The sequence below is a fragment of the Heteronotia binoei genome, chromosome 17 (assembly GCF_032191835.1).
Source record: "Heteronotia binoei isolate CCM8104 ecotype False Entrance Well chromosome 17, APGP_CSIRO_Hbin_v1, whole genome shotgun sequence".
NCBI classification, from domain to species: domain Eukaryota; kingdom Metazoa; phylum Chordata; class Lepidosauria; order Squamata; family Gekkonidae; genus Heteronotia; species Heteronotia binoei.
Genome location: NC_083239.1, coordinates 3,550,831 through 3,571,565, shown reverse-complemented (window position 1 = coordinate 3,571,565; position 20,735 = coordinate 3,550,831). Strand labels below are relative to the sequence as shown.

Here is a 20,735-nt window from a genome sequence, read left to right as displayed (position 1 = left end):
AGCATTCATACATAGTGAAAAACAATTGCAAGGGCTCTTGACATGCTGCCTTCCTTAAACTGGCCCCCAGGGTTTCAAGGGAAATTGCTTATAAAATTTACAAATTAAAGTAGGTGCTTGTACATGAAAGTGTGAGACCCATTCGTTATGTGAAGTGGGGAAATGCAACCATTTAATCAAATAGTGTACAACCCCCTTTTTGATCTTTGCATCGAGAATTTTTTCCATCTTGTGAAGATTCTGAATTGCTCACTAAAATCAGTGCAGGTGGGCATGGGTGCCACGGGGATCCACCAGGGTCATGTTTCAATAAACTAGAATGAAAGATAGGATGGATTTTGTTAAACATATTGGGCAAGTCCAGTCCCACAGTCACTTCATTTATAATTTTCTTCATTTTAAAAGGTTCCAAATATTTGTATGCCAGTTTTTTAGAAGGCTGGGATAAAAGGTAGGTTTTTCATGGAGAGGAACACCGAATCGCCAACTTTGAAGTTCCATATGGGGGAGTGATGTTTGTCATGATGCTTTTAATAAGATTCTTTGGCTGCCTCTATGTTTTGTTGGATGGATTTCCAAGAGTTGCTCAGGTTAGACCACCACTTAGAGAATTCAGAGGGAAGCAGTTATTTCCTCCTGGGAGGTTTGGGAAGGGTTTCCCCTCATATCTGTTTGCTACAAGAAAGGGGGATGCTTGGGTGGAGCTGTGCACACTGTTATTATACCCATACTCTGCAAAAGATAGTAGATACACCCAATTATTTTGTTGGCGGCAAATGAAGAAGGAGATGATATTGGATTTATATCCCGCCCTCCACTCCAAAGAGTCTCAGAGCGGCTCACAATCTCCTTTACCTTCCTCCCCCACAACAAACACCCTGTGAGGTGGGTGGGGCTGGAGAGGGCTCTCACAGCAGCTGCCCTTTCAAGGACAACTTCTGCCAGAGCTATGGCTGACCCAAGGCCATTCCAGCAGGTGCAAGTGGAGGAGTGGGGAATCAAGCCCGGTTCTCCCAGATAAGAGTCCGCACACTTAACCACTACACCAAACTGGCTCTCCTGTATTGTTCAATTAACAAATTAACCCTCTCCATCTGCCCGTCTGTTTGAGGGTGATAGGCAGAGGTCAAACTCTGTTCTCTTTGGGTTAATTCACAAAAGAATACAGCAATGAATTGGTCCGAGTAGGATTAAAGGTTGAAAAGGTAGATAGCATGATTGCTGTGGAATTTGGTAGATTTGGTAATTTGGCAGACTTGTTTTCAATATGTTATTAGGAGAAATGGGTTAGTCTGAGATAGACAAATTATTCAATTGTATTTTATGTCATTTGCTAAGGATCAAGAAATGATTTTTATGTGCTTTTTTAAATAAGGATTTTGCTAAATCAACAATCTAATCTGTGCTTATAATAGGCTTAAGTTAGATAAAATTGGCGTTGAGACAGTTTTGAAAGAAAAATCTTTTTTCTTAACTGGTTATATTTAATTTGTGTTTAAGAAGAAGTGTTTAGATTTACATGCTTTACTAGTTTATTAAAAGAAATCATTCCATTTTTTTCTGGTAAAGGAAGAAAGGAAGGTAACATTTAAGGAGATTTTTATACTTGTAGGTAGAATGATTTGAGCATTTTATTGGGAGGTGGCATTATAACTGATACATTTGTACTGGTTTCTGTTTCTGTGTCAGGCATGGGTTCATTGAAGCTCACAAGTAAGCAGACTTAGTATTTGAAACAAAGTTGCATTTATTGGATACTTCAGAGTTACTCCAGCTAGAAAGGCATTGGAACTGATGGCGATCAGCTCGAATCATTGGCATTTAACATTCTACATCAAAGCAATCTTTCCTACCTCTCATTTCCCAAAACAAAAGGTTGCTTTTTGCATGTGAGATTTTTCCCAACGCTCCCCCCCTTATCTCGTCAGTTGGTGGTTACATTTCCCGGAGGCCATGTTCTTGGTGCCTCTGAAGAGGAGGTGAGAATCTGGCACATACTGTCTACTTCAAAGAGACTTTGGCAACCTTTGATATTCCTGGGAAGCTATTCTCTACTTTCCCCCCCTCCCTCCTTGCTACCCCGGCCTCTATGTGAGTGGGCGTTTCTAGGCATTGATCAATATGGTTAGTAACAGCTTTTATCAATGTTGTAAATGAACAGAGCCTGACATTCTGTTTTCCCCATTCTGTCAAGGCCCCTTTTCCCTCTTTTTTATGTATTTTCTGCAATGCTTCTTTCTCTTGTAGTATAAATCAATAAAACTTTTTAAAAGCCATGAAGTCAGTGGTCGCCTTCATCTCTTGCCGCAAGGTGCTTGCCAGGTACACCATCTTGAATCTGATGGTTTGAAGGGGGTTATCCTCATCCTCGTCTTCACCCATGCCCCGCAGTTGTTCTCCTCTGGGGGGTTCTTTGAGGCTGTTCTCTCTCTCTTCATCATCATCTCCTGGCACCCGCTTTTCCGCATCCCTCATGTCTTGATCTCCGAGGATAGCCGATCTGCAGACTTGACTGACTTCCATGATTTCAGTGGATCTTCTAGAATTACTCCCAAGACCACAGCTGGATTCACACCTTTACCTCACTGTTGCAAAAACTACATTTTAGAATATGTGACATGTTATTCGTTGAAGCGAAATAACTATGATGACACTTCAGAGAATCCATCCCCAGTTCTCATGAGCGCTGCTCTGAATCCACCCCTGGTTCTCTTGAGTGCTACTCTGTGAGCAGAAAAGAAAGCCAGAGGGACTATTAGATCCCCACCTTTCCCTGCTTCAGTCAATGCCAGCACAAGCAGACAGCTGTCCCTCTCTTCTCAGGACTCTCTGGAGTACAGTGAACATCTCAATAAATCCAACTGAAACAAATAGGACCTCTGCTAGAATTCATTTGCCCTTTCACCACAACAGCACAACCATTTCGTGGTTCCACAATGATCCACACACCAACACCACTTGGAGAGATCTGACAGTTCGGGTCACATTTAATTAGTGAATACAAAGAGAAGCATGATCCACACACAACACCACTTGGAGAGATATGACAGTTCAGGTCACATTTAATTAGTGAATACAAAGAGAAGCATATTTTAGACAGAATTACCATTGACATCTACACTGACTTCCCTTTCACTGAAGGAACAGAAATGCATATTACCATTAGGACTCTTAATAGGCCAACTCATCATGTGGAATACTGCCTATCACTGGGTCTTAGGATAGTCCCTTCCTCTTAAAGGAGTAAACATGGCACCTTTTTAAATAGTAGTCACCACATTTGGTGCTAAATAGCCCTGTGTTTCTGTGTCGAAATTCTGCAATGCTGATCTGGCCAGAGGTGAATGACACCAGAATCAACGAGACTTGGTGGGCTTGTTGAAACAAGGCTCCTTTAATGCCAATGTATCAAGTCCAAATTTAAAAAAAAACCCTCTAAGCCAATGTTAGAAAGAGACCCTGATTTGAATCTCTGTTCTTCCAGAAGAATCACACTCAACCTCTCCCACCCATATTACCCCACATCAAATGACAGCATTAATGGCCCATCTCACAGGATGGTTTGGCAGATGAATGGGGGGGGGGACCCAGTGTTTACCATATTGTCCACTTGTGCTGATAGAAACTATTAACAACGACACAACTATCTTGGAGAAAAGGATTGTGTCAGATTGATCAGTAGCCAGGGCAAGTGCAATCAAAAGCAGCAAGAGCAAAGAAGTAAAAAGAATATGGCACTGAGGGCGTATTTATTCAACAGGAATGAATGCTGAGAATTCTTGTAAGCAGGAGGTGATTTTCAATGCTCACAAAAACGAACATGGAACAACATTGTATACCTTTGTGCAGCTCTACCCTCTTATAGGCTGAAGTTTGAAAGACTGTATTGAACAGATTATGCCACAAGAAGACATCAAGATTACAGATGCTGAGCAAATGGCTTTCCTGTTCCAATCTCTTAAGAGAAAAAAGGGTGCATCTGCAAGCGTCTGATGGAATGAGGGGTAGTGGGCTGAATGGTTACAGTCAAGTGAAAGGCAGAAATTTTCTTCACTTAATTATATTGATGGTTGTAATAAAGGAGGGATGGCAATTTGTTACCGTGGCATTAAGGAAATGCATCATGTGATATACTCGTATTACATTTCTTAAGCAATTTGTTCTGTGCCCATAAACAGACAAACTTAGTCCTCATGGAAGGCCAATTAACATAGGACAGAGGGATTCAGTGGCAGGAGTGAAGAAGTGCTTCAAGATGGGGAGGGAAGGATGTGGCAAAGAACTGGCCCATCCTCTAAATTTGAATATAATTCCTATAAACATGGCAAATTCCAAATTATATTTGGTAGGCACAGAAGAATTGCTCTACATTATTCTTACTAAAAAGCTGTTACACAGCCCTGACAATTCTTGATATATTGTCTTAAGAAAAATAAATATTGGGGCATGGTCCAGTGCAGGGGTCCTCAAACTTTTTAAATAGGGGGCCAGTTCACTGTCCCTCAGACTATAGGAGGGCTGGACTGCCATTACTGTACAAGGCCGCAGGCCATCAGTTCTCCGTCTTCTGCATCTCTCTCCCTTCCCCACACCACACGCCCCGGCCTGGGAACTCACCTCACCTCGGTATCACCTCACACTCTGTCTCTGCCGCCTCAGCCCAGTGCCGGAAGTGTGCGTTGCTAACGTGAGTTTAGGTCGAACGTCACTCCCGGTCTGATTTTGCCATAACCCGGCGGGCCGCATAAATGTCCTCAGCGGGCCGCATCTGGCCCGCGGGCCGTAGTTTGAGGACCCCTGGTCCAGTGGAAATTAATTATGCAGTGGAAATTAATTATGCAACAGGCCTGCACTATCAGAGGGGCTTCAGGCTTAGTCCAAACTCAGTCTGCTGGCTTTCAGTGAGACGTAACCGTTGACTAACTTTTGCAGCCTTACAGTCAATGTGTTTGGCTTTCTCTTCACTTTTAACATGGATTTATGATCCATCGTCATTGTTTTTGCCATGAGCACTTGCATTTTCTGCATGAATTCCAAAGTCCACCTAGGACATGCAATGTGAAAAAAACAACAAGATGTGAAAGCCACAAGAAAACATGTGATTTGCTCTGATTGCCGTGCTTTGGCACCTGCGTTCACTCTCATATGCTCACAATACATTCAAATGTATAGCACAACCCTGTTTCTAGCTGGACTGAATGTGGGAAACATGAAGGTGGACAGGCTTTCCTTCAATGAAGGCAGTTCATAGGGCATATTTAAGAGTAAGCATTATGCAGATTTAAAACACACACACCCCTAAGCAGATATCAGGTGTATTTTAACTTACTAAAACATACTTTCCCCCCCATTTCCAGTCTCAACATTTCATATTAACTATCAAATTCAAGCCAAATCCTCCCCGCCCTCTTTCCTTGAGCCCCCAAAGAAAAAAAGAGTACTGTCTTGAATGAATGAATATGTTCCCCATCAAGAGTCAGCAGTATGTCTGGGGACACGATGATACTCAGGCTTGATGCGAGGCTTCTTCTCTTTTGGGTTGGCATACTTCCATTTGGATGGAGACATCTTCAGCTGTCTTCTCCTCTTCTTATCTGTACACCACACTTTTTCACAGTACTCTTCTACCCTCTGGAAGTTGCTGTAACCTATGAGCTGCAAAAAGTCCTTATACCATGGCCTAGAGCCCTGGGAGATGCTGCTTTGTGCAGGACATGGCATCTTTTGAGGAACATCCTCCTCATAGTCTTTGTTGAACATGTCATCTACACGGTCTTCTTCCACAACTTCAAGTGTGGTCTTTCTTATTGTATGGACAATGCCGTGTTCCACTGTCTGGCAGAAGTATATCCCTGCATCTGTTCTGTGCAGTCTTAAGAACAAGAGGCCTAGGTTGACTTTGAGTAGTCGATCATCCATTTTCACCTGAGAAAGAAGAAGAAGAAGATAGAAGATACTGGATTTATATCCCGCCCTCCACTCCGAAGAGTCTCAGAGTGGCTCACAATCTCCTTTCCCTTCCTCCCCCACAACAGACACCCTGTGAGGTAGATGAAGATATTGGATTTATATCCCACCCTCCACTCCGAAGAGTCTCAGAGCGGCTCACAATCGCCTTTCCCTTCCTCCCCCACAACAGACACCCTGTGAGGTAGATGAAGATATTGGATTTATATCCCACCCTCCACTCTGAAGAGTCTCAGAGCGGCTCACAATCTCCTTTCCCTTCCCCCCCCCCACAACAAACACCCTGTGAGGTAGATGAAGATATTGGATTTATATCCCACCCTCCACTCCGAAGAGTCTCAGAGCGGCTCACAATCTCCTTTACCTCCCCCCCCCACAACAAACACCCTGTGAGGTGGGTGGGACTGGAGAGGGCTCTCCCAGCAGCTGCCCTTTCAAGGACAACCTCTGCCAGAGCTATGGCTGACCCAAGGCCATTCCAGCAGGTGCAAGTGGAGTGGGGAATCAAACCTGGTTCTCCCAGATAAGAGTCCACACACTTAACCACTACACCAAACTGGCTCTTATACAAATTTATACACCAAAGTGTATAAATTTGTATAAGGATAAAAAAAAGATTAGATACATCTTTTTGGTTTTAAAAATATATATCAGAGTAACAATTGAATGTGCAGAATTCAGTCTAAATCACAGGACAGGGTTCCTTTTTGAAACTGCTCTGGGCATGGGCAGAGAGCCCTTCCGGAGTCCTGCTGCCTGGCTAGACTGCATCGCAGGCTAGCGATTTGGCTTAGATACTGGCTGGATACAGATGGGCAGCTCCATGCATGCGGGAGGCGTCTCAAATCGCACCGCCACCAAATGGATTGGACAGGTCCCGCTCACACACTCCCGTGCGAGGCATCCGTATATCGCACAGGACTGCTTGGCACATTCACACAGTTATTGCACGCCAACCCCCGCCTAGTGCAGTCTGGGTTTCTTTTTGTAAAAAAGAATAATAGTGAGCACCTAGAGTGGACTGGCAGATTCACAGCACCCATGGTCAGACTCCAAGAAATGCAGGAGAGGTGCAGTAGATGATTTTACTACCGCTTCCCTACTGGTAACTGTTTGAGCCTTCTCAGAGACACTGGAGGACAGGGTGAATGTGAGAGCAGAATGGGAGGCAGCTGTGCCTGTCCGAGCTTGACTTTCTAATCCTCCTGGGGGGCAGTGCCTATGTTGACTCAAATTGGCCATCTGAATGCAGCTACTGTGTAGCTGCTGGTCAGTGGCTTCAGCTGCTGCTGCTCTGTGCCTTGGCCTAAGGGGAAATTGTATTGCTATGGCTTTTAAAAAGTGCTCAAAAGATACTAAGGTTAACTATGCAGGTGACCTCCTTAACCAGCTGATAAATAAGAGTTAACCTCAAAATCTTAAATGGGTCCCTGCCCAGCGATCCTCCGGCAGAGTTCACATATTGGTCGGGCATTAGAATGAGTATAATTGATTATATCATGGTATCAGAGGAGGTGGTTCCCCACATAGAGCATTTGGAAGTTACTCCATATTGTGATAGCGGCCATTTGCCTCTAGTCCTAAAAACTGATTTACAAGAGCTAGCCATGCATTATGGTAAATCCCATAACACTAGGCTAAAACCAACAGATGGCCCTAGCTATAAACGCCCTAGATGGACATCCTCATTTGAATAGAGGATGGGTCTTTTTTTGTCCTCCGAGTCCGTTAATAACACCCTTCACCAATTGGTCAATGCAGTAAATATTGATACCTGCCTAGAGGAATATAATCTAATTTCAAGGGAGATACAGAAGGAATTGAAAAGAGCTAAGTCGGGGCCTTTAAACCAAAGAACTGGAGCACACAAACCATAGTTTGATGCAGAATGTAAAAGGGCAAAGTATGCCCTTAACATTAGGGTTTGTAGAATCTTTCGGGCTCAAGTGCCGTGTTCTACTGGAGAAAGTTTTTCTTCCAGACGTTTCGTTCTCAGCTGCAGTTGTTGATTGTGCTGATTGTTCTCTGGACATCCTCATTTGAATAGAGAACAATCAGCACAATCAACAACCATCTTCCTTATCTTCACACCCCTTCCAACCCTCCCAGCAATCAACAAAGAACAATGGTCACATTCCACAGCCAGTTTCCTTATCACTACCCTTCCAGGAAGCCCCACCAAACAATGGGTACATTCACAAACCAATTGCCCTCTCACCACACCCCCTCCAGCCTAGAAGTAGCAGCTCTCCAGCAGCCCTGGCCTCACTCAATGCACAGCAGCCAAGAAGGTCAGAGCGCCTGCTCCAGCTGCAACGCCACTGAGGATGTTCTCCGCAGCTGAGAACGAAATGTCTGGAAGAAAAACTTTCTTGAGCCCTTGAGCCCAAAAGATTCTACAAACCCTAATGATGATGCCAGCCGTGAAAACCTGAAGTCTTTGATATGCCCTTAACGTTAACTATGCAAAATATAGAACTAACCTTGAAGCAACATCCATAATAGCTTTAAAACACCCAAAAGCCCAATAAAAGGCCCTCATAAGAAGAAAGAAACAGGAAGACATTATGGCTTCTTGGGAGGAACTTTGGAAGGCAGTTAAAGAAAAAAAACCTCAGTATTATTCAGAAAACTAGTCTCTGATCCGTCACGTAGGTCACCAAATATATTTAACAGCCCTATTTTGCCAGATGCCTGGCTACATCATTATAAGATGGTATATGGAGAAACAATTACAAGCTCACTTAATTTTGATATCATCCATAACTTACCAACTTGGCCTCCAATGGGGTGTACAGAAGCTCATTGATACTTTGAAGCCGGGGAAAGCCCCAAGCATTGACCTAATTCCACTGGAGTTATTTAAAATGAATGCAGAATTGTGGGCCCCAGTTTTGGCAGCGTTGTTTTCACAAATGGATCTATCAGGGAAAATTCCCAAGGACTGGGGAGCAGCTATCATCATCCCCATATATAAAAAAGGTAACAAAGAAGATCCAAATAACTATAGGCCGATCAGCCTGTTGAGCATAACAAGCAAGCTATATGCTAGACACTTACTGTGAAAATTTAGAGACTGGCTTGAGAACGATTTTTGCCTAGGTGAGGAACAGGTTGGCTTCAGAGAAGGTTGTGCCTTATTGAACCACTGCATGCTGTTGGACCACTTGATTGTAAAATATTCCTCAAATTCAAGTGTGGCATTATATGCTGCATTTCTAGACCTGAAGTCAGCCTTTGACCCTATCTCTAGGACCATCCTGTGGGATAAATTAAGAGCCACCAACATTGATAGACGGCTGTTATTTCTTATTCAGGCCCTTTATGATCAAACAACCATCCAGGTCAAATATTCCCATCAAGGCTATTTGACAGACCCCATTTCTACCAACAAAGGGGGTTAAGCAAGGATGCCTCCTGGCCCCCTACTTATTTAACTTCTATATCAATGATTTGGCGTCGCATATAAATAAACCAGAACACCACCCATCGAAGCTAGGTAACAAACATATAGGGGCGCTCCTTTATGTCGATGATGCTGTTTTACTTTCAAGGACTCCCTTAGGCCTCAGAAGAGCCTTGAAAGCTTTCCCTCAATAATGCCTGGAAAACAATCGAGAGGTAAATCACACTAAAACCAAAGTAATGGCCTTTGGCAAAAAGAAACCCAGATCACACCATTGGTACTTAAATTCTATTCCCATTGAACAAGTTTCATGCTTTAAGTACCTGGGGGTCATGTTTCAAGCGAATGGAAGAAGAACCACCAATATAAACATGATTACCTCAAATGCCAAAAGGAGTGCGAGGGCTATCCAAAAATTCCACTGGGGCAAAGGGGGTAAATGCATAATTGTGGCCCTTAGATAGTTTAAGGCTAAATCCCTCTGCCAGCTAACATTTGGGGCCCCAATCAACATCACTACAATACAAAAAACTGGAGAGTGTTCAATCAAAATTTTTAAGAACAGTTCTCCAGGTACCCAAGGGCATTCCGAATGCATTAATTAGAATAGAAACTGGCATGATTACAGTAGAAGCGAGGCTTTGGATTCTGGCCATCCAGTTCTGTTGTTTTTTTCCTAAGGGCTTCATCAGTTTAATTCTGCAAGATACCTTGGTTCCAAGATGGATTAGGGCCATAGAGAGCAGAATTCATTCTTACAGACTTTCCAAACAATATCTCAGTTCTCTCACTTATGATAATGCTAGGGAGATAGTGAAACAGAGAATATTGGACGTTGTCAGACAAAACGACCTCAATAGCACCACCAAATGGGAAGCTCTGACAGAACCAATCAACAGGGTGACCCTGATGCCCTACCGCTTAACAGACAGACAGACAGACAGACAGACAGACAGACAGACAGACAGACAGACAGATAGATAGATAGATAGATAGATTTAACAGAAGTAAATGGACTTTTTTTTAAAGTACCCCTTTACTTATCCTGTTTAGGATGTGTGGCCTGCTTGGGGTAGACTTGCCAATCCCCACGTCCAAGAGGGGGATCTCCTGGTTTTGCAGGCTCTTTCCTGCCCCCTGTCAGCTGGCCGGCAGGGGGAAGCCCTGCCCTCACAGCCACCATGTGCTTTTCCACCTTGGAAGGCTTAAGAAGACGCTTGGGAACAATTTGCTCTTTCAGGGAGTTATGCAACAGAGCAGGGATGTCAGGCAAATCTGCTGGAGATGTTTTGTGGGGGTGGCACTAGTATGCCAGGGAGGATAGGAAAGCGGTCACTTGGCACATTGCCAAAATGATCACCAATGAACTTCCCTTCACAGTGACCAGGAATTGTGGGTTGTGGGGGATGCTCCACAACCCACAATTGCCCTGGCAAAAGATTCCTGCTCAAACCACAATTAGTACCATCATACCCTCCCTCTCTGTACAGGGATGCTAGGTTCCTCATGAAGGAGCATTTGTCCTGTGCTGCTGGGGGTATTATTCACCATGGATCTCTGGAGCTCCCATCATGTGCATGAAGGGTACCTCTCCCTGTGGCAAACCAGTGAAGCTGGGGGTGGCGCTAGCAGTAGGGAAGGCCAGGGGCACCAGGCTGGCTATTGCCAGGCTCTTCTGCATGCCAGACTGCTCGACACCCTGCACATGGCAGTCAACATCAGAGCTATCATCAAAAGGCAGTTAGAAGAGTTAGAAAAGGCAGGGATGTCACCAAGGGTTTCATGGTGACAGATGGTGGCTAAGATATGAGGGTGGCAACCAAGCTTCTGGGCCTCAAATGTATCTCCTGCATGGCCCACCTTCTCCACAACATGGTAAGGGATTTATTATTTATTACTTGGAGTATTGTGTTCAGTTTTGGGCACCACATTTTAAGGAGAATATAGACAAGCTGGAATGGGTCCAGAGGAGGGCAACAAAGATGGTGAGGGGTCTGGAGACCAAGTCTTATGAAGAAAGGTTGAAAGAGCTGGGTATGTTTAGCCTGGAGAGGCATGATGTGAACACCATCTTCAAGTACTTGAAGTGCTGTCATATATAGGATGGTGTGGAATTGTTTTCTGTAACCCCAGAAGGTAGGACCAGAACCAATGGGTTGAAATGATATCAAAAGAGTTTCTGGCTCAACATTAGGAAGAACTTCCTGATCATTAGAGCAGTTCCACAGTGGTGGTGGACTTTCCTTCCTTGGAGGTTTTTAAACAAAGGCTAGATGGCCATCTGACAGCAACGAAGATCCTGTGAATTTAGGGGGAGGTGTTTGTGAATTTCCTGCATTGTGCAGAGGGTTAGACTAGATCACCCTGGAGGTCCCTTCCAACTCTATGATTCTATTGTTATTATTATTGATTAATTAATTATGTTTGATTTATATCCCACCCATTCTATGAAGACTCAAGGTGGCTAACAACATAAAATAAACAATATTAAAATAGTAAAACAGATAACATCATAATGGTGCTACTTCATCTATTCAGGCAGGATCATGTAGTATTTTCCTTTCTCCAAAGAATTCAGATCCTAGGCTGTTGGTACATTGGGCCAGTAATCCTGAGAGGATACATGGTACATCACTGTGACTCATGAGTGCAGACATCTCCTCCAGAAATGCTGGAACATTGCAAGTCACTTCTCATGCAGCAATAAGGATGTTTATTTACTGTGTTAGAAACAGATACTGATGGGCATGCCAGATCACTGCCTGTTCAGTGACATTAGCACTCACTGGAACTCCACTTGTGCCATGTTGGAGCACTTGGTGGAGTACAGAGCAGCCCTGGATCCCTGAGAGCAGGAAGAGAACCGGTTCACCCAGGAGAACTGGGTGACCATCTCTCAAACAGTGGAGGTTCTTGGGCTCTTCAAGACCTACACAGAGATGTTCTTGTCTGACACAGCAAGTATGGCACTGATCTTCCCCATGCTCCACATGGCTTCTCAGGACCTGGCCTCATTTCTGGAGTGAGCTGCAGGAAATGGAGATTTGCTTCCAGTAGTGTGCACCCTGGTGTTTAGGCTGCATGATGGACTCAAGGCCCACTTTCAGCCTCTCACACAAGGTATACATGTTGGTGGCCATGTATGACTCACATAACAAGAGCAAGATTGCTGAGCATGCCAATTAACATGATCACTGGTGAGACAAGCTCACCCAGCAAATTGAGTGCAGGCGGACCAAGAAGGGCATGTTGCTGGGAGCTGGGAGGGGGGGGGGTGCATGAAAGCAGCTCCACTTCCACTGCTCATCCCCTACATCCCCTTCCAGCTCCCCCTTCCACTGCTCATCCCCTTCCAAGGCTCCCACCATGACAAGTGCTGAGATGGCAGTCATCGGGTGGCTCATTGGCCCCTCTTGGAGTAGTAGGCCCCTGAGAGTGGACACTGGGGATGTGATGGTGAGGGATTGCCTTTTGGAGCCCTACAAGTCACAGGACACATGTCCATTGAGCTACTGGTTCATGAAGGGGTTGGTCTTGCCAGACCTCTCTGCTGTGGCCCAGGGTCTCTTCTCATGCCCACTGACGCGTGTGCAGAATGAGTGCATTTTTCCACATATGGGCAAGGTTGTCTACCCAAATTGGTCTCACCTGCACCCCTGGATATTTGAGAAGTTGGCCTTCCTGAAGGTCAACTTGACATTGTTTGGCTTCCCAAGCATGGACTTTGAGGGGTGACTGAAATGAGCATCTGCTTTTGCCTGCATCCTCCTTCAGTCTGTGCTGGGAAGTTGGAGTAACATACTCTTCCCAAAATTAAAACTAGATCCCAAAGAGAGAGCCACAGACCATTAATCAGTCTGATGAATAATTGGCAGAGAAATGCTTCACTTCTCCCACCCCCCCCCATCCCAAAACCAAAACTGAATGCTGATTAAAAACAGGAGCACAAGAAAATATTACCATCCACACATCTCAAGTAGATCATGAAAGGGGCATGGTGGGATCCCAAACAGAAACCAGCAGTACCCACAGGAGTATTTTTCCATTTCAAGGGTGGGAAGAGGGAGAAGGTGGACTTTATGGGGATCATTGACTATAGCACTCCTCATAGGGTATAATGGAGCTTGGAGTAGACTGAAGCCATTTTTTAAAAAACTTTTAAAACTTTAATGAGCAATACACAGGATACAATACAATAAGAATCAAATTCAAATATGAGGGCTCATAACTACGTATACACATTTGCATAACAAAAGAGCTAAGGTTCATTGCAACTGGTACAGTTTCAGCACAAATTGATAAATCACCGATACTAATACTCAAATATTCAGAAATAAAAAATGATAGTATAAGCTGATATAGTGCTTCTATAACAACATAAAGACCTATGACAAGTTATTGTCATAACACGGTAATCTAGTTGTGTCTATGGATTGTTTAATGATATAATAATAACGATAAATCATCAAACTGACTGGGCGGCATTGGAGAGATTCAGTCTCCAACACAAGTATGGCATCCGTTTTTCTTTTAATGTGCTTTGATACATGGATTTTGATTGGGTCTTTTGATTTTCTGTGATTTTTTCTAATAGAAAGTATTCCCAAAGTCTCACCACTATATAAGAAACAACTTGCTAAATACATGGATAAAATACAAGAAATATGGTGATGAAAGAAAGCCATTATGGATAGTGCCAGCAGAAGTAATAAAAATAACAGCTGGATCTAATGGAGAGAGGGGTGTCATATAATCAACTGCTAAAGACCCAAGGCGATAAAGTTGAATTAAAATCTGCCGAAGAACTAAACAACAAGTATGACTGGTTTCAAATGAAACAAAAAGTTTGATGGAGAATGGTATTAAATCTGTTGGAATCAGATGTGAGCAAACGGAATTGGAAAAGGTTCTGTTTGGAGATAATGAAAAATTAATATCAAAAATATATAAATTACTGTTGAAATGGTCTACAGAAGAAGAAGTAGTAAAATCTCAAATGATTAAATGGGCAATCAATGTAAATAAAGGAAATACAGATGGATACATGGGAATATCTTTGGAAGAACTCGATGAGAATATCAACATGTCAGAGCATTAAAGAGAATTGTTTCACGATGATGTATAGGTGGTATATGACTCCGAAAAAACTGGCAAAGATGAGTAAAAAGATGTCGGATAGATGTTGGAAATGTAAGAAACATGAAGGTTCTTTTTATCATATGTGGTGGACTTGTGGAAAAGCGAAAAAGTTTTGGCAGATGATACGACAAGAAATATCTCAAATTTTGGGATATGATTTTAAGAAACTAGCAGAGACTTTTCTGTTGGGATTACAAATGGAAAAATTTCCAAAAGAAGATAGAACTCTAATCTGGTACTTGCTCTCAGCTGCTAGGACACTGTATGCGCAGTTATGGAAGCAAGAAAAAATACCAGAGAAATGGGACTGGATCGTGAAAGTTTTATCATGGAGTGAGATGGACAAACTAACAAGAACTTTTAAGAGATTATGATTTGGAAGTGTTTAAAAGGGAGTGGAAGAAATTTAGAGGATATTTAGAGAAAGAGTGGAATGTAAAAAGACATTGGACAATTTTTTAATAATGAGTATGAGAAAAGGGAGAAATTGAACATTGATTGGTTAAGGGTACCTTTATAAGTGAACTCAAGTATATAACTTCAGCGGGAGTCTAGTAATGGAGGGAGGGAGGATTAGAAAATATCATATGGGTTAGGGATAGTAATGATATAACACAGATATTGTTACCATATGTTATTAATAAAATTGTTAAAACCGAAAGTATTCCCAAAGTTTGTTGTTCTAATGAAGCAGTACAGTCCATTTAAGGGCAATGGAACATTTTGCTGCCATCGGCATTAATGATATTAATTCCCGTTTAAGTTTAGGGATCCCACAGCTCTCCCAGACATTTAAAAGGATAAGCTGGGGTGTAAGAGACACGTTGATCTTTGTAATATCCTTAACATTTATCAGAATGTTAATTCTATAATTGGACATGCCCATCAATTATGATAGTATGTGCCTATATTTCCACATGCTTTAATGCAATTTGGAGAAATGCCTGGAATCATGTGAAAGAGTTTGGAAGGCGGGAGATACCACCTTGATATAACTTTATATTCTTGGAGCTGGATATTTAGAGAAATTGAGGTCAATGCAGGTGATTGCCAGGCCTGGGACCATTGTTCTTCCGTTGGGGGGTCCTGCATGTCTTTATTCCATAGGGATTGGCATGCGGGAGGAGAGCTTGAGTGTTGCCCTAGCAGCAATTTGTAAATTACAGAGATCATACCTTTAATTGGAATGGAATCAAAATACAGTAATTGTTCGAATGAAGAAAGTTTTAAACGCAATGGTGGTTTTATTGAGTTTGAATTGATATAGCTACGTAGCTGGAAATATTCAAACCATGGGAGGCTACATCCTGATTTCTGTTCCAGTTGGAGTTTAGGTTTAATATACCCTTTTTAGGTAATATCAATGAGCTTCGTGAGTTTTGCTTTTTCCCATGCTTTAAATCCGTTTCCCTCACTATTTGGCAAGAAATCTTTCTGGTGCTTGAAGCTAGTTAACAGTGAGGTTGGGGGAGATACGTGTTTCTGTATTCTATACCATGTTCTAAACACTGCTTGCAAAAAGGGGTTCATACGACTTAGTTGAAGCTTATTACTAGAATGGGTAAAGGGAACTGGAGAGAGGTTAGTTTCATCTAGCGCTTTCCATTCCGCTATGTGTGAGGGTCTGTAGAATTTTATAAGGTTCGTTAAAAGAATTGCCTCGTAGTAACATTTTAAGTCAGGTGCAGCTAGTCCTCCTGCTTTATAAGGTCTTTGGATCATACTAAATTGTAGTCAAGGTTTTTTTTATTAGACCAGATAAAGGAATTGACAGCCTTTTGCCATTTCTTTATTAAGGATAAAGGAAGGTCTATTGGAAGGGCTCTAAAATAAAAACAATAATTTTTGTCAGTAGTACCATTTTCACAAGTAAAATCCATTCTAGAAGAGAGAGAGTTTTCGACAATCAATGCCTGGTGAGGGATGTTATAAGTGATGTTATTTCCAAGTGGTTATATTTTAAGAGATCATCTAGATTAAGGAGTACCAGAATACCGAGGTATTTCCATTTGGTAGTAACCCATTTGTATTTAAAAGCTGTTTTAATATAATTTACTGCTTCAGGTGCTAGATTAATTGGGTGTAGTAACGTTTTATCCTGGTTAATTGCTAAGCCTGCTACTTTGCTAAAGCACGATAGTATTTGGTGGATATGGGGGAGAGAGGTAGCTGGGTTCGAAATGAAAAGGATCATGTCATCCGCAAAAAGGTTAATTCTCACGTCTTGTTTACCTACAGATATTCCCTGGATCATACTATTGTTTCCTAGTGCATTCGCTAAGGGTTCAATGGCCATTGCAAACAACAATGGGGAAAGGGGGCATCCCTGGTGCGTGCCCCGTGACAACAAAAAAAAGGGAGAATTTAGATCATTGATTCGAAGTAATGCATTAGGAGAGCTATAGAGAGCCTTAATGTTGTCTAGAAAGTTTGGATGGAAATTCATTAAATTTAGAACTTTATGGAGATAATTGGGCTCAACGGTATCGAAGGCCTTCTCAATAAGAGCGCCAACAAACATGAATTTGGGATTTTTCTTTGACAGCAGTGAAATAAAGTGCTAAACAACTTATGGATGTTATTCATCATATCTCGTAATGGGATAAATCCTGCTTGTTCAACAGATATGTATTGGCCTGTGATTTGTTGCAAATGTTTTGTTAAAATACTGGTAAATAATTTATAATCAGCATTAAGGAGATAGGCCTATATGACTTGGGGTCCATGTGATCTCTATCAGGTTTCAAGATAACTATAATTTTAGCAGTTCTCCATGATTCAGGTATAGATCCAGATTTTAAAACGTGATTAAAAACTTTTTGTAAGTGAGGAGTTAACAACTCTTGCATGGATTTGTAATACTCAGACGTAAATCCATCTAAGCCAGGTGCTTTGTTGGCTTTCATTAATTTAATTGCCTCTAGGATTTCTAGCTCATCAATTGGGTGGTCCATAAAGTCTTTATGTTCATCAGATGAGGGGTTAGGAGCACCATGTAATTGGAAAAATTCATTAATTAAGTTAATAGAGGGGTTAGTGGATTTGTATAAATTAAAATATTTTTTTTCAAAAACATCAACAATTGATTCAGAATTAATGTGCTGATGGCCTGAGGTGTCTTTGACTGAATGAGTTTTAAGTGTCAGGGTACGATTTTTAACCTTCCATGCCAATAGACGTGAGGAAGTGAGGCCTTTATACCAGTAGGATTGCTTAGCAAAGAGCAGGCTTCATTTGATTTTTGTTGTTTCAAGAGCTGCCAATTTATCTCTAGCTTCTGTTAATTTTTTGTAAACTTTTTTATTGCATATCTTTTTATGTTTTATCTCTAATGCTTTGATTGTTGTAACAAGTTCTGATCTCAGTTTATCTAGTTTCTTGTTTCGGGCCACTAACGTTGAAATTAGATGGCCACGTAAAACTGCCTTATAGGCATCCCAGATTGTGGAGATTTGAACACCTTCTGTGTAGTTATTTTCAAAATATTCTTGAGTTAATTTAGATAGCTGGGTTATTACCAAAGGATCTTTTAAAAGGAGATTGTCCACCCGCCATGTAAAGTTTTTATCAGTTTTGAGGGTAGGAATTAAAGTGCAGGTGACTGCTGCATGGTCTGACAACACTTTTGGTTCAATGTCTGCTGATGTTACTACTGAGACTAGAGAGAATGAAACAAAAATGTAGTCTATCCTTGTGTACGTCTGATGCAAGCTGGAAGAATACGTGTAATCTCTTTCCTTAGGGTGCAACCCACACCATATATCAACCAAATCAAAATCCTTGAACATCTGGGAAAGGTTTGCCAAGTTTGCTTCAGAGCGAGATTTAAGTTTACAGGGGGTTTTGTTTGATATTTTATCTAAATTCAAGTCCATCACATAGTTAAGATTATAAGTGGGCCTTCCTGAAACTGCTGTAATTCAAGTAGAAGATCTCTGATGTAACCTATTTGGCCAGAATTGGGGATATAAACTGAGGCTATTGTTGCAGGAGTCCCATTAAGCATGCCTTTTAAAAATATATACCTCCCTGAGGGGTCTGAAATAGCTTTGTTCACAACAAATTGTACTGACTTGGACATCAATTTGCCACTCCACGGGCATGCAATGACCCAGGAGCACTATAAGAGAGAGAAAAATAAGATGATTTAAACAAATAATTCTGATCATTCTGTAGATGCGTTTCTTGTAGGAGAATGATGTCAGCCTTACTGTGAATTAATAATATGAATTAATAATATTATTAACTCCCCTACAATTTAGGGAGAGAACCCTAAGGTCAGTCATCCTTATAGGAGTAGTCAAGAATACTCACAGGCTTAACCTGAGCTTCTCCCTTCAGAGCCACCCATCTAATGTGGAAGCGACAATTCACTTGCCAGGACTTTTGGAGCCTAGTTATGCAAGAGGAAAAGCGGAGTTTAAAAATAGGAATCTTCCAAATCATCACAAGAAAACCAAGGTTCAAGCAAAGTTGTTTCAAGATAAACTTTTCATAGTTGCTGTAGCTAACTAGCATAAAAGTCATGAATATTGGGTTCCTTATTATATATAAAAAACTTAAATTGCACTGGCGCTTACCAAGTGTGCCCATACTTTTCAATAATAAAATCATGATTAACCTTAACTTAAGCAGTGCTATTGTATATACTAACTCTGAGCCTCTTACATCGTAACCAATTCTGAAACCAAAACTCAAAAAAGCATAATCCACATATATGTTATGTGATTCCATAGCAAGAGCCCTACTGTTATAACATACAGAAAATATCCAACATTCCCTCCCCGTCCCAAACCCTCTCAGCTTCAGGTTTTTCTCCTTCACTTTATTTTCCAAAGTCATTATACGATGCCTAGCCCACTTTTCATGGGTCTGAAGGCTCTGGATTCCATCAGCATTAGCTAGAGTTGCTTCCATTGCCACTTCGACTGTCCCTGAAGTCTCTTTTACTGAGAGTTGAAGGCTCTCAATTTGATCTATTACAGGGCATAGGAAGTCCTGAAGGTCTGAAATAGTATCATTTTTAAGAGAAATGATTGTAGCATGAAATACCGCTTCTGTGAGAGGTGTACCAGGCACGCTATTCTGAGAAGCCCCGGCGGCCATGTTTGTCTCTTGTGGCTGCACAGGAGGGTTAGGCCTTGGGATTTCTTTGGGCTGCAAAAGACTTCTTAGGGTCCCTGGATTGGTTTTATTTAGTTAAGTTTAAGCTCCTCAGACTTACCCATTATTTGCAAGGCAGCAGTTGATGAAAAAAAGTGCTCTAACTGCGAAATAGGAGAGGAGCTTAGCCCTCACACATCTTTCCTCATTGAGGTCGACACCCCACCCCCCTAGTCTGAAGCCATTTAAAGGGACTGTGAACCCTGTAAATGCCTTTGGAGTTCACTTGCCATGGAGTCATGTGGCTTGGAGAAGGCATTTTAAGGGACTGTGATCCCTTTAAACTCCTTTTAAGCTTGTCTATCAGGAGGTCCCAAAAATCCTGAATATTTTTGGGATTTTGAAGGCTTGGCCATTTTGGATAGACAATGATTGAACCAAGGGATAGAAAATCTTGAACAATTTAAATCTCTTCATAGTTAATATTGAAGGAGACCCACCAATCTCATAGTAGGTCTTCTTTCCTGCTGCCTTCAACTCTTACAAGCATTATCATCTTTTCCAGTGACTCTTCTCTTCTCTTCTCTTCTCTTCTCTTCTCTTCTCTTCTCTTCTCTTCTCTTCTCTTCTCTTCTCTTCTCTTCTCTTCTCTTCTCTTCTCATAAAGTAACCAAAGTATGATAGCTTTTAGGGAGAATTCAGGCTTGATTTGATCTAGAACCCACTTATTTGTTCTTTTGGTGGTCCTCAATATCTATAAAACTCTCCTCACATTTCAAATAATTCAACTTTCTTCCTGTCAGGTTTCTTCATTATCCAACTTTCACTTCACACCCATACATAGCAATGGCAAATACTGTGGAATGAATTCTCTGGATTGTGGTTGCCAGTGACACATCCTTACACTTAAGGTGCAGCTGCTTCACGGCTGCCCTTCCTACTCTCAGTTTCTTTCTGTTTTCTTGGTTACAGTTCCCCTTTTGGTTGATGATTGAGCCAAGGAATAGAAAAACTTGAACTGTTTCAATCTCTTCATTGTCAACATTAAAGTAGTGTAATTCCCCAGTAGTCATTACATTGTCTTCTTGATGTTCAGCTGTAATCTTGCTTTGGCACTTTC

General features: G+C 41.8%; 1 protein-coding gene across 1 annotated transcript in view; it reads right to left on the bottom strand.

Moving 5' to 3' along the window:
- Positions 1-5,430: 5,430 nt before the first annotated feature.
- Positions 5,431-20,735, bottom strand: part of SEMA3E (semaphorin 3E) — a 133,954-nt gene continuing 118,649 nt past the window's right edge. The window contains exon 16 of the mRNA XM_060258235.1: positions 5,431-5,925. Within this exon, the coding sequence (XP_060114218.1) occupies positions 5,470-5,925 (456 nt within the window). The 3' untranslated portion in view covers positions 5,431-5,469. The remainder of the gene's footprint in view (positions 5,926-20,735) is intronic.